This window comes from Urocitellus parryii, chromosome 11 (assembly GCF_045843805.1).
Source record: "Urocitellus parryii isolate mUroPar1 chromosome 11, mUroPar1.hap1, whole genome shotgun sequence".
Lineage (NCBI taxonomy): Eukaryota > Metazoa > Chordata > Mammalia > Rodentia > Sciuridae > Urocitellus > Urocitellus parryii.
In genome coordinates, this window is record NC_135541.1 from 18,715,655 (window position 1) to 18,729,951 (window position 14,297).

The following is a 14,297-nucleotide window of genomic DNA, read 5'->3' on the forward strand; positions in this document are numbered from 1 at the left end:
TAAACTCTCTTTCCCTTCCAAGAAACCAGAAGAAGACCATCTCAAAATAGTAAAAACTAATCCATTTTTTATGATATGTCCCTGATAACAAGATAATTCTTAAAATCAAAACTGATAAAGGTCTAGTTTATCATCCAAACCAGGACACATCAAAGAACCCCCCCCCCAAAAAAAAGCACTACTACATAATTACCTGGGACATAGTTATAAATGAGTCCTATTCTAGGTATCCTGAGATATACCACCATGCTATGTACGGAACTGCAAGATGACAATATCTACAATCAAACTAACATACAATGTCGAGGGAATACAGCAATGCCCTTCATACCTAAAAGGAATCATGTAGGTGGTACATATATATACCATCACCACTTCTTCTTCTACTTCTCCCCCTCCTCCACCTCCTCTTCTTTCTCCTCCTCCCCCCCCCATTAAATATCCCAAAATATTGCTATTGGATGCTTGAAATTCAGGGTAGAGAGACCACCTGAACTCTGAAAGTCCTTAAGAAAATGTTTATCACCCTGTGCATCAGATTACATTCAAATACTATAATTCTATACACATTCAAGATAATGAATTAGAAATATTAATCAACTGGCATTTGTTCTACAAATGATAAAAAAATACATTTTAATTTTGACTTTGGTAGATATTAGGATGGTGTATGTGTGTGAGAGAGAGAGAAAGGGGGGGGGGATGAAAATACACACCTATTAGCTTCAGTCTGGCATTAAATTATTGACCATATATCACTAAATAGTGACTTTTACAGATTTTAAAAATTATGTATCATAACTAAAGTTATCATACATAAAGAAGAAATATCTGCCAACTATGGAAGACAAATAATACTGTGTATATTAAATCACAAGGTAAAAATCTGCTAATAAATCATAACCACAGGAGGGATGAGAGGTATCCATGGAAGGGATATGTTTAACAACAAATCATTTAAGCCACATCTCTGGATATTCAAAGTGAGGAAAGTGATACCTCACCCACCTACCTCAAAATGATCTTATGAAACTCAAATGAGGTAATGCATGGGTTCACAACTATTCTTCTAATGTGTCAGAGGGATATGACACACTTTCATTAATAACCACAACTCTTTAATACAGTAATATAGGAGAAACTTGGGCAAAGTTCCAAGGTACCTATCCCTGGTGATTTTGCCATTTGAGAATTACTGAGATGATCTTTACAGGATAAGAGACAATCTTAATGAATCTTCAAATTTTATCAATCATTTGTATAGAGTAAATTCTAGAGCTCTATACAAATGCAAAATCTACCATTTTGGCAAACCATCAGGCAATAACAACTCTTAAAAAATTCCACCTTACCAGCTAATTTACATCTTTGGGCATGGCCTATACTAGAAGCAATTCTTAAAAAGGAAATATGATGGGGGGAGGCGGGAGGAGTAAAATATAAGTAAATCAAAACAAACAAAACCCATAGCCCCCATTTTTAAAAAATCAGAAGTGTAAAACATACAAACCTAAAATCTTTGACGTCTGCATCAATCCCATTCTGCACTGGTAAACCATTGGTCTTGTCCATCACATCACCCTCCTCCTTCAAATCTCCTAGCTTATCTCCATCAAACGTACCCTTGTTCTTCTTTTCACCTTTGTCGTTTTCATCACTGTCTGCATCCCTTGGGCCCTGTTTAAAAAATAGCTTCAGCTTCACTAATCATCATCAACTAACAGTAGTGGGCAACCACTGTGGACACCAGACTACACTAGAGGCTAAGCAGAACAGGAGAGTGTCTTTCAGACATTACAATCTAATTAACAAACAACACAGAGGCAGGAACACCGCAGAAAGTCTTGCCAAATGGGGGAGACATACATATATTTACATTACAAAGTTTAAGGACAGTCTTACCATACCCAAAGTCCCCATCACCCCCACTGGTTTTGTGTTTGTGTGCTCGTTTTGCTTTTACCCTTTCTGTCCAAAAGCCAACCACAATATTCTATCTTTTGATCCCACTTCTCTATTTTCAAATCTACATCTACATAATAGCTAGATTCACAAAATAACACCCAGGTATGATAACTAACAAAATAGAGGGAAAGTGTTAATAAGCCCATAAAATGTCACTTCCTCTTTATCTTAGGAAAATCCCTGCTTACTTCCAAATAGTGAGCTAGCTGTGGTCTAACACTGTTTCAATTCAGTTTTTCTCTTCTGGATCACAGGACACATCCCCTGTCGATTTGTACCACCACATCCCAGTTTCACCCTATAAAACATAGGGCTCTCTGATCAATTCTCTGATGGCCCTTAACTTTAAAATGTTTTAAAGCTTCAAAATAAACAGACCTAAAAAATAAAAATAATATACCTGTTAAATTCTTTTCATGAAAGTACTCTGCCATCTTCCACTACCTGCCTATTTCGTGGCAAAGTATTCTTGAGATAAGTGGGGATATTCTGAAGCATTTGCTACAAGATAATTTATATCTGAAATGTTTCAAATTACAAAGCTTAAAACACTGAACCTAAAAGAATTGATCTGGTTCAGAAACAGTTATATCCTTCCTGCCTTCTAAGAAAATTATGTCTCCTATTCCTAACATCCGAAGTTAACCCCTGAACACATAAATTCACCTTGATTTCCAAAAGGAAAAAAAACTCAGACAGTAGCTTGACATGACAGAGAATTTTAAAGAATCTTACACCAAAGAGTACCAAGCAGCCTTAGCTTTTAAAAATTAGAGGGATGCAATCTTGCTGTTTCCCACCACTGATTCGTGGTTAAATGAAGAAAAATGTGCAGTCCAAATTAAAGCTGATAGTATAAGGCAAAACCAATCAACAAAGAATGAGAGCTACTGCGCAGAATTTCCAGTCATCAAAAACAATTGTGAACATGCGTCTGTGGGCAGGGACAGGTCCATAGAGTTAAAATCACTAGATGTCCTCAGGGTAGTTCTTGGAAATCACTGGCCTGGAAAGATCAACTCAAGGATCCTGATGTTAGACATTCTGACTAACTTAGAGCCTATTTTACTTTTAAATCATGCTATATTCAAATATGATACAGAAAAAGAAAGTTTTCAAGGATAATATGAAAAAAAACACATAAGATAAGGCACTTGGAAAGGATATAAAACTTAGCTTCATGTGACATCAAGATGGTAAACAACAGCATTGGCAGCCATGGAAATGAGCCTTTCAGAGTAGAATCTTTCAAGTTTGGACTGCTGTTGAATCAAAGACTGAATAAGCACTACACTGAGATCCCAAAGCAAAGTAGTAATGACAGAGCTCTAAAGACAAAAACAATCTTTTAAGATAACCAGAAACAATACCTTTCTTCACACTTCAAAGACAAAACTGATAGAAGTTATTTATTTGTTCGTTTTCATATCCCTAGCACTAAATAGAGAATCTGGCAGAAGCATAACGAATATGAGTTTAAAAAATTTATAAGAGGACCAAAAAAATACTACAAAACTATACTACTAAATGTGAAGTATCCTCCTGGTATCTTTATTATAATCAAATATTATCCTAAAAGGTAGTAATGTGGTATAGATAATAAATAACACTCCCTGAATCAGAATCCATTAATGTCTAAAGCAAAAGAACATTACAAGGATCATCCCACTGCCACTCAAAAGGAATCTTCACAAATCAAAATCAACTCCAATATTTCATAAGAAGTTTAAAACATCTACATGTAAAAACTCAAAGGAAAGAGGACAAAGCAGTAGTATCAAGTTTCCATAGGCAAGAAAACTGGTGGCAGAGGATATTCACTGGCTAAATCAGTGCTCTACATTATCTTTCCTCAGTCACCCTATGCAAGGCTTGCTTAGGATCTGCTCACTCCTCTACAGCCTTACCACTAATAGTTTCCTTCTCTATTATACTGCCAAACACTTGTTTTTCAAACCATTTCCCTGGATGCAGCTGCTTTTCAACAATACTGTACAATACATTCCTGTAAAACATTGCACCCTATTTCCCACTCAGAATAAACTACCAATGTGTCAGCTGAATGGTAGGTTCCTTCTTTTATAGGGAAGGAATGAGAGATGTTTCCATTTCTTAATCTGGATAGCTATTTTCATTTTGTAGAAATCCATGATAATGAACATTTATGACTAGTATACCTTTCTGTACATGGGAAATAGTTCAATTAAAATGTTACATAAGGGCTAGGCTTATAACTTAATGGCTTAGCTTGCACAATGCCCTGGGTTCAATTCCAAGAACTGAGGAATAGGGCAGGGGAGGTGAACAGAATATATACATTTCTAGGGCTGGAGATGTGGCTCAGCGGTAGCGCGCTCGCCTGGCATGCGTGCGGCCCGGGTTCGATCCTCAGCACCACATACCAACAAAGATGTTGTGTCTGCCGAGAACTAAAAAATAAATATTAAAAATTCTCTCTCTCTCTCTCTCTCTCTCTCTCTCTCTCTCTCTCTCTCTTTAAAAAAAAAAGAATATATACATTTCTCACTTAAAAAGAAAAAAAAACTCAATAAATCAACAATAGTGCTCAATGAAACTCACTGGCTGTCAAGCCTGACTTCTGAAACAAATTTGTCAAAGTCTATTATTAAAAGATAGTTATCAGGTTCAGGATTATAGAAATGGCCTCTTAGGAATGTTAAGATCCTAGAGAGAACAAAAGAAGGATACACATGGGCTGGTAAATTTTATATTTTAGTTCTTCTTAAATATTTTAAGGTAAGGAATTCACAGCTATATGGTCTTTCAGAAAGTACTGACGCAGTGCACCAAACCTATATTCTATCTCAACAGCTAACACTTACTGGTCACAGGACTTGGACAGGTCATTTAATCTCTGAGTCTTAGTTTTCTCATCTATAAAACAGGGATAATTTTGTTTAATAAAGAGTAGTTATGAACATAATGAAATAATGCATGTGTATACATTTTATGAAATTAAGTCATTTTATACAAATGTAACATAATATTAGTAAAAGGGATGCACTGGTATGGTATTTCTTATGTAACACTATGTAAGACAGCAAGATTAAAAATCTCAAATATCCCAATTAAGTGGTTTAGCTCTCAAATCCACACGTAGAGTCAATATGGCCTTCCCATGGCTACATTTTAACAGTGCAGTGGTTCTATAGTGAGAGCTGATCATCAGTCTTTTTCAAAACTTATAGGTTCTGTGCACAGAGATTCTGATTAAATTGGGCTGTTAAAGGCTCCAGCAAATGTTATAAAAAGTTTTTCCTCCAATAACTCTGATAAGCATCCACAATTGAGAAATGACATAATTAACTCCAACATAAAAATCAGAAGGCAAGGCTTATGGTTTGTTTTGTTCTGTGTTTTGTTGTTGTTATTGCTGTTTCTTTGTTTTTGTTTTTTGAGAAGGAGTTACATATTTTCCAGTACATAAGTGTGTTTAAACTCCTATTAGGTAAATGAATGAAAAAATAAGTAAGGATTAACAGCATGTTACTATGGGGCTTCTTTTAGAGATAAATGTTAACCCAAGTTATAATGCTCAAACACAAACTCCAGTGATACTCAAAACGCAAGTGTCCATGCTGAAATTCTTTAGGGTGGGACCAAGAAGGTCAGGATGAGGTCCCAGACTCCAACAGAGATGGAAGACTATGTTTCACTGCCACATATCAAAGAGCTGGGAGAAAAGCACACATAGGGAGAAGAACCACATGTTTTAGATCAGAAGTCTATGTGCTTATGGCTCACATAAAAGGAATAATACTTCTGAGTATATTCCTTAACTGTGAACCCACTCAGAAGAAGCGGAATTTAATTCCTCCTCTTACTGCAGTGATCATAAGACAAAGTTCCACATGGCAAAAATCACATTCAATGCAATTAGGAATTTTCTTTTTTAATGAATACTTTTGAGTTATCTGCTTGACTCACTAAACATAAAAACCATAACAATGTTAACGAAAATACTGGTTTCTCCTGTATGCACTTAAGTTTTTCACAAAATGCAAAAAAAACCTGAAATGCCAAATTCTTTTAAAGTACAATAGTTCACAGTTCCACTACTAATGAAATATTTCAAGAACTAAAAAATATGAGTAAAAGTTCTAAATTGGCCATTTAAAAAGAATTCTAAATTTAACATGTTAAATGTAATCATAGCTAGGCATGGGTGTGCGCACTTGTAATCTTAATAACTTGGAGGTAAGGAAGGAAGATTGCAACTTTAAGGCCAGCCTCAGCAACTTAGCAAGGACCTTGACTTGAAATAAAAATAAAAAAGGATTGGGGGGTGTAGCTCAATGGTAGAGCATTTGACTATCATGTGTGAGGTCCTGGGTTCAATTCCTAGTATTACAGAAAATAAACATGGTCCTTTTATAAGGAACACAACTCATGAGCCAGAAGAGCACAGTAGAAAGCAATACTGTTCTGAATTGAAATTAAAACCAAAGTTTGAACCCAGGCCCCCCATGTTTCTTAATACTGAACTTGTTGGGGTTCTTTTTTAATATTTTTTAGTTGCCAATGAACCTTTATTTTATTTATTTATATGTGGTGTTGAGAATTGAACACAGTACCTCACACATGCTAGGCAAGCGCTCTACCATTGAGCCACAATCCCAGCCCCTCGAACTTGTTTTTCTCATGTATAAATTAATGGAGACAATACCTTAAAGGATTGTTCAAGGGGTTAAATAAAGCAATTCATAAAATTACAACTTTTTTTCTTTCTTTTCTTTTTTTTCTTTTTTTTTTTTTTTTTTTTTTTTTGGTATGGGGGATTGAACTCGAAGGCACTGAATCACTGAGCCACATTCCCAGCCCTATTTTGTATTCTATATAGAGACACGGTCTCACTAAGTTGCTTAGCATCTCACTTTTTGCTGAGACTGTCTTTGAACTCGCAATTCTCCTGTGTCAGCCTCCAGACCCATTGGGATTACAGGCATGTGCCACCCTGCCCAGCACTACAACTCATTTTTTAAGGAAAAAAGAAAAAACCTTAAAAGTGTCTTCCCCAATTTTTACCCACTTCCTTTTTCATGGAGGGATAGTGGGGACCTCAATCCCACTTCCAAAGGCTTAAAAACTGCTCAACATCCTGTCCCCTAGACTCCAAAAGAAACTATTAAATGCTTTGTGCAACAGGATTTTCTGAAACTTGTATATGGATCAACCTGCCACCAACTATACACTTCATCAAATCTAAGGCACAATCATTTTGTGAGCTCCAAAAAAGGGGGGAAACACTAAAAATTAAAGGATGACATACTATCACTTGAAATAAGCATCCCAACTTGAGAATGAGCGAAAGTAGAGAAATACAGACTGTAGAACACCGCCTATTCCAGGCCTATTACAGAATCACCCAATTCCTGATGTGCAGAAATATAAGAGCGGTCACCTCTGCTGTGATATCCATGAATAAAAAGAAAACATCTTACATATGGAAAATGATGTTTGTTTTTATTAAAGATAAAGACCTCCCCGAAAAAAGTTGTTTACTTGTTTTTTAAGTTATCTAGTCAGTATATAAAAACCTGAAACTAAAATAGAGCATGTAATTTAAGGCATGGCCAAATCAGAAGGGACTCTATCTTGTATGTTTCTCATAGCCTCCTAATGACGTAATCCTCCAAGACTCTTATTGCAGTGCTCATCAAACTTAATATGCATATATATCACTGAAGCATAGTATCTGAACAAAAATGTAGGTTTTGATTCAGTAGGTGTCAGGCACGGTCTGCATTTCCAATATGCTCCCAAAGGACACTAATGCTATTGGTATATTGGCTCTGAAGAGCAAAACTTTAGAAGGTAAAGCATTTCCATATGTATTACATAGTCACACAAATTAAGACTTTCTTGGGTTTTATTTACCCCTATTTTGTAGATGAGGAAATTAAGGTACAACTGAGACTCAAATCCCTCATTTCCATCTGTAGTACACTGTCAGAAGTTTTTATACAAAAATCAAAATAAAGCAGCAATGGTTACCTAAAATAAATGCAGTGAACCTTAGAAAAGCAAATTATCAAGTTTTGTAACCCAAACGAATTGCTATAATTGTGGATGCATCCTCCGGGTCAGAAAGCAGTCACTCTACAGAACAAGTAAAGGAAAGGTGTGTTTTTTAAAGCACTTTCTTCTACAAGGTTGGAATGGTCTTTGCCCTAACAAAACTTTAATATGGTTTTCTCATTTCCCTACACACCATAAACCAACAAGGTGGAAATTATGATCCACTGTTCAGACTGGCTAGGCATCAACCTATTTGAAGATCAGCTGGCATTCAAGAAGACCAACAGCAAGCTCCTTAGATGAGCAATTTTAACCCAGGCCTCAAAAAAAAAAAAAAAAAAACTATCTGATTTTTGTAACTCTCTATACTAGGTTTGGAATTGGAGAAGCCATCTGTCTTATACCAGGAATAAATAAAGGATACAAAAAGGAAAGGAATATTAAAGACTTGATTGGTATTATGAGTTTTTCTACTATTCCAATAAGTATTGCTCTGAAGTTTGGGATTCATTATGCACAATGATAAGAATTTACATTAAGTGCTAAGATGATGATTCTTATTCTGATTTATCACAGGAGCCAAAACTACTAAACTGAAGCCATTTGTTCAATCAAAACAAACTCAGGAAGGCTCAAGGAAGGTAGACAAAGAGCCAAATACATTCATTTCAACTATAAAAGAGGAAACCTCGCTGAAAATGGAAAACCTTTGCAGAATAGATTTCTTTAGTTACGAACCATCTTCACCTAAAAAGTTCAAGTCTTGGTGATCTGTGTCACAGCTAAGAATGCCCTCTTAGGACTCGCTTTGAATCTACAATTACTATGCCATCAGAGATAGTGTTTTCAGCTCTTGGGGAAGTAAATCGGAGTTTCTCCATGGCTCACTGGAAGTCATGTTTGTAGAATCACTCAAAGGAAAAATAAATGAATGCTGTGACCGATAAACTACCAAGCTCCACTCTTTAGAAAATTATCCACAATAAGCAAATATCCCATTGTCCCTCTTCTCTGAACTCAACACTTTGAATGAATGGAATGGAATGGGATGGAATGGAAGGAAGGGAAGAAGGAAGGGAGGGAGAGAGGGAGGGAGAAGGGAGAAAATGTTAGCCTTTTTCAAGAAGATGCATGTGTACCATGACAACCATAAAGTGATTCAGGTTTCCATGCACATAACTTTGATTAGGTGTCATCCTGATCAACAGGCAGAGAAAAGTCAATTAGGTATAAAATCAGTAGGATACAACCCCAAATGTGGTTAGTACATCACTGATCTTCAGGACTCCATCCACCGGAAAACTGTACATGCCAGCATGGTGGCTTGATGCCACTGTTCAGTCCTCGTTTAGCACTCTCTAGATGCAACTCAAAATATGGACTAATATTTCAATACACACAACCTTCCTTCTGAGAAGAAGCTAGAACACAGATTTGGAGAATTGTCATTTATCTGTGTGCCTACCTCAGAAGCTTACTTCAGATAATTTACTTTATCTGATTGTTAGAGTTCAATCTTCTGACCTCATCTATCCTGAAGTCTAATCTCCTCTGCTCACAGTATTTTGAAACAGCTGAAATTTACGAAGTCTCCCCTAACAACTAAGAATGGAACTCACCTTTACAAAAACAAATATAAGATATTGAATCCAAAATATTTAGTTTTTGTCATAAAAACCATTTCTAGTAAAATGATCCTTTAACCAAGGAAAACCAGTGGAGAAACTGGCATTAACTCAGTCCCACCACTTTCTCTTCCTTCCAATTCCAATGAGTTGTCTGCCTCCTCTAAAATTCACTTTATCCAGGTGCATTCCTTATGGCTAATGCCCATGAACTAGAAACTGGCCACACAGAGAATTCACAGCCAGAGTCACAAAGATTCCAGTTCACTCCACTAACAACTCACTAATTTTTGTCCTCCAGCAAATACTAAAAGTTACAGACTATGTTTAGAATGCAGCACTTCTTCTGCAGAACCTGTATTCATAAAATGAGGAAAGTGTGAGACCAGAAAGAGAGGTAAGCTGGAGAAGACAGTGAAAAAACAGAACTCATTGTTCCTGTGAGCAATGGGATCAAGCCAAATAATCAAAGGGTAGAACTTCTTCCCAAGCAGCCCCTTGGGAAGGTTCCAAATCAAGAAGCCTTGTCTATCTGATACACAAGCTACTAAACCTAACTTGATCTTTGCAGGGTCAAAAGACCCAGAAGCAATCAGGTCAGTTTTAGAATGGCTAGTACTCAAGAACTGTATCTGACACTTGAGGAAGCTATACCCTTGAACTGCTTTTATTCTAAGAAGTTTGAAGCTACATGAAGGAAAATAAGACCAAACCTCTACTATCTAAGAACAGACACAGGAAACTAGAAATACTGAGTAACAAATGCTTCAGACAAAGGAAGTAAGATAGTTGTGAACACAAAATTACTAATATGATTTGGAGAAAATACAGTCACGTAAATGCTTGCCATCTGGTGGTATTTGCCCCAAGTGGCTTTAAGAAGAAGGGGTTTTGGAAAGGTACCAAACAAATTGGGTCAGGAGAAGCAGCAATACAGATTCATCATGTTTCTTGAGGCCTTCCTAGCTGGAACTTAGAACATAAAACCAGTCACAGAACAGAAAACAAGAAAGACTCAAATGGAAATGCATCTTAAGACTTCTAGCACTACAAAGTCAATGATATAAAGAAAGAAACAGTCCAGGAAAGGCTATCAAAGATGCTGGAGAAAACTGCCAAGATTTAACAGAAAGAGGCTATAGGCAAAGAGGCTGCTTTGGCTACCATTTAGCAAAGAGGTCAGTGGCAGTGAATTTTTAAAAACTACTGTAAATAAAGAATTACTAGAACATCTAATTTCCTGACAGGCCAGCTGTGAGAAGCAAAGCTATTCAAGGAGGGCCAAAGGTGAGTCTATAATTAAAGCCCAGCTTGCAAAACAAGAATGATCCTACTTATCTGGTTCATTTTAAAGTTCCTTGGGTATCAGTAAATCACTGCTCTCAGATATATAATTCCCCACCAATACCTAACTTCAACTCATTTTTACATTCCCTCTCTTTTCTGCTTTTTGTTTTTGTTTTAAACTAAGAATGATGTTTTCTGGTAAGCCAATGAACTAAGATATAGACTTCAGTTCTTATCTCACCTTACTATCAATGGGTCGACCCCCTACCCCAGAAAAAAAAAAAAAACTTCTCTATTTTTCAAAGTTTAGTTTACATCTTACATCTTCTACTATACACTGAGCTCTATTTACAATGAAAATGTTTTTAAATACTCTGTAATTAGTGATGTATCTAAAAAACTAAATGGGCATGTTTTGCTTTAGAGGGAAAGAGAGAGAGAAAGAGAAAGGAACAAGTTCCTCAAGCCAACTTACAAATCCTCCTTTTCTTAGACAGGAATCGCCCGGGGATGAGCTCAACACATACTCCACCATGCTAACGCCTAGTCCCCCACTCTCCGATCGTGGGGACAGTACAGAATTGACCTCACTGTTCACATGGAAACTCTGACCAGGTCTTCTCTGCACCATGATTGGCTGGGAAACTGAATGATCTACAAAAAAGATACACAAGCATGATACAGTGCAGCCAGAGGCCCAAACAAATTATGAGCGATGTCTCATGGATAAACCAATGTCTGGGAATCAGGAAACCTGTTATGGTGAGCTGAGCCAAAATATTCTGTTGCGTCTTTCACTAAGTATTGATACTCTACATAAACTAAAGAAACAAAACACACCCCCTCATTTACCCAGGACAACAGAGGAATACAGCAGTTCACATAACTGGTTCTTCTAGCTGAGTGGATAAATTAATGTTTACCCCTTTCAAGTAGCAGCATTTCTTTAATATATTTTATTGGTAATATCACTAAAACAATGTGATTTTACTTCCCTTTTTAAAACCAATATAACTTTATCTTTTCTGATAAATCACTGGCATCATGAGGTTCCTTTCTAACAGTGTGCTATAAGCACATCAGATTTGGGGTTGTCTCCTTCCTTCCTAACATGTTTCATTTCTTTCTGCTGTCAGTGTCTCTACAAGTTCTCCCCACCCCTCTTCAGGGGTAGACTATCACAAGAATATCTATGCTCAGCGAATTTATTTGGCCCCAATCACATATAAAGATTGATCATCCCATATATGGTATACAGGGGCAAGACAGGAAGGGGGGACATAAACTTCAAATGGCAGGCAAGGGCCTTTCTAATTCCAAGTGTGCTGACAGCAGTACAAAATAAAAAGTGATAGCTAAAATTATGGTCATTTTAAATAAGACCATTTCTATGTGGCTATCACTTCAGAAAATTTTGAAGATTTGATTTTGTTAATCGTTTTAATATATTACATCATATAAGCTCCTTAATGGCAGTTATACTACAGAACAGGACATTTGCTTGACATGCTTATGTCGCTGATGTAAAATTCATGACTTGCCAATTGCTGAGGAAAGGAGCTCTAAGACAGGCATAAATCACAGTACAGATGCTAGATCTAGATTACCTGATGTTCCCCAGGCACTGTCTCGCCATTGATCACCCAGGAATATTCCTTTTGGTCCATCTTTGCTGGATTCATCTGTTTCCCAAAACTTTTTACCTGGCAAGAGCTGCTGCAAATTAAAAATAATAGATGCTTTTAAAGAATTCATAAAGGATGAAAGTACAGCAGTCAACACTTTCTTTCAGACAAGGGTACTGAAGATATTCATGTGCCCTGAAGGTCTTTAATCAAAGTGTTCTGACTATACAGCTATGGTCAAAGCACTACTGTATATTTGGTAAAAGACATAAAAAGGTCTAAGGCAAAAGGGGACACTGATCAAACTATCCAATAGAGGCTCAGCATAAATATCTAGAATTATTCACTTAGCCTATGCCAAGATTTTTAAGGGGAAGGGAAGGGAAGCAAACTAATATTGGCCCTATTAGCTACTGCCTGCTAAGAGGATTCTTGTTGAATAAGAAAGTACCTACAACTATTAAAAAACTGCTAACTACATGTGTACTACCTACTGACACTGGAGCATGAACCCAGCTATGAATCCCAGCTATGGAATGCTAGAGGCAAAATTCACTTCTTAATACACAAAGATTCTATTCTGGAGACATTTCCCAACCACAACACTAACCTATTTCAAGATTTTGGAAAGACAGAAAAGTTTTCTGTCCATTACGAGAAAGGAAATAAAATCTCCTAACCTCTGTTAATTTTAACAATATTTCATACTATGCCATTTAAATGTCTTCAAAAATCATAGTTCTCAGAAATGTAGGCATCATTGCTCCTAAACCAATGAGAACTTTAAACTAGTTTCAACCAAAGAAATGCTAAGCAACCTTCAAGCAAAATACAGTACAGTTTTGCACAAGATCAAAGCATCAGTGATAGGGAATTAAGAACTCTATCATTCTTGGTTCTGGTCATCGGCTTTACACACAAAAATGCCCCCTCTTATTTCCTCTAATTATGTTTTCTTTTCAACTGCCATTACTTAAGACAGGAAACTAAGAAGTTTGAGATAATATTTAATCATTGATCTTGAACATAAAAAGTAATACACCTAAAATTAAATTTCTCAGAGGAACAGAAAACACACACACACACCAAAAAGCACAAACATTTGCTTTCTTCCTTCACAATAAAAGATTAACTTTCCAATTTATAAGCTATACCCCAATGGTAATGAAAGAAAAACTAAACTCTGCCTACTAAAATGAATCCTGGTTTCCCAAACATAATTTCTATGTTTCTCAGCATAATTTTAACCTACCCTTAAATAGCTCTGTAATTCTGTCTCACAGACATGGGTTATTTCCCACACACTTTTCAGGCCTTCATTTATTTTCTAATAAAACAATATCATAACAATATCTGCACAGATGCCTAAGTTTTCCCAAAGAGAAATAGTTACAAGCAGCAGCACTGCATCCTGGTGTGCCTCTGGGGTCTGTTAACATACAAGGACTAAAGGAGAAGAGGGTGAAATGAGAGAGCCCAGATCAAAGCTAAGCAGTAGGCCAGGTAAGAAGGCATGACAAGAGGATTCCATTGCTCCTTGGAATATATTATTGAATTGTCCTGGGCCTTACTTTTTTTTTTTTTTTTACTTTTTTAATTGATGAAGGAAATATTTTTCAGGCTGCTGCTGAGACAATGACAGAGAATGTCAATGAGTGTCTAACACAATGTCTGCCATATACAAAGTTCTCAAAAAGTAAATTTGATGGCATCACATCTAGTGAAAATAGCTGTCAAATCACAGAAGAAATACTGA

At 36.5% G+C, this 14,297-nt stretch overlaps 1 protein-coding gene across 19 annotated transcripts in view; it reads right to left on the reverse strand.

The window, feature by feature from the left end:
• The window catches only part of Pum1 (pumilio RNA binding family member 1), a 122,433-nt gene that overhangs the window by 52,427 nt on the left and 55,709 nt on the right, over window positions 1–14,297 (reverse strand). For 10 of the 19 annotated variants that reach the window (XM_026391607.2, XM_077791642.1, XM_077791641.1 and 7 more), the window contains 3 exons: window positions 12,524–12,632; window positions 11,392–11,570; window positions 1,511–1,677 (listed from right to left, as the gene is read on the reverse strand). The exons of 3 other annotated variants lie outside the window; for them this stretch is intronic. In XM_026391607.2, the coding sequence (XP_026247392.1) occupies window positions 1,511–1,677; window positions 11,392–11,570; window positions 12,524–12,632 (455 nt within the window). The remainder of the gene's footprint in view (window positions 1–1,510; window positions 1,678–11,391; window positions 11,571–12,523; window positions 12,633–14,297) is intronic. 6 more of the 19 variants (XM_026391613.2, XM_026391612.2, XM_077791643.1 and 3 more) reach the window with 2 other exon arrangements.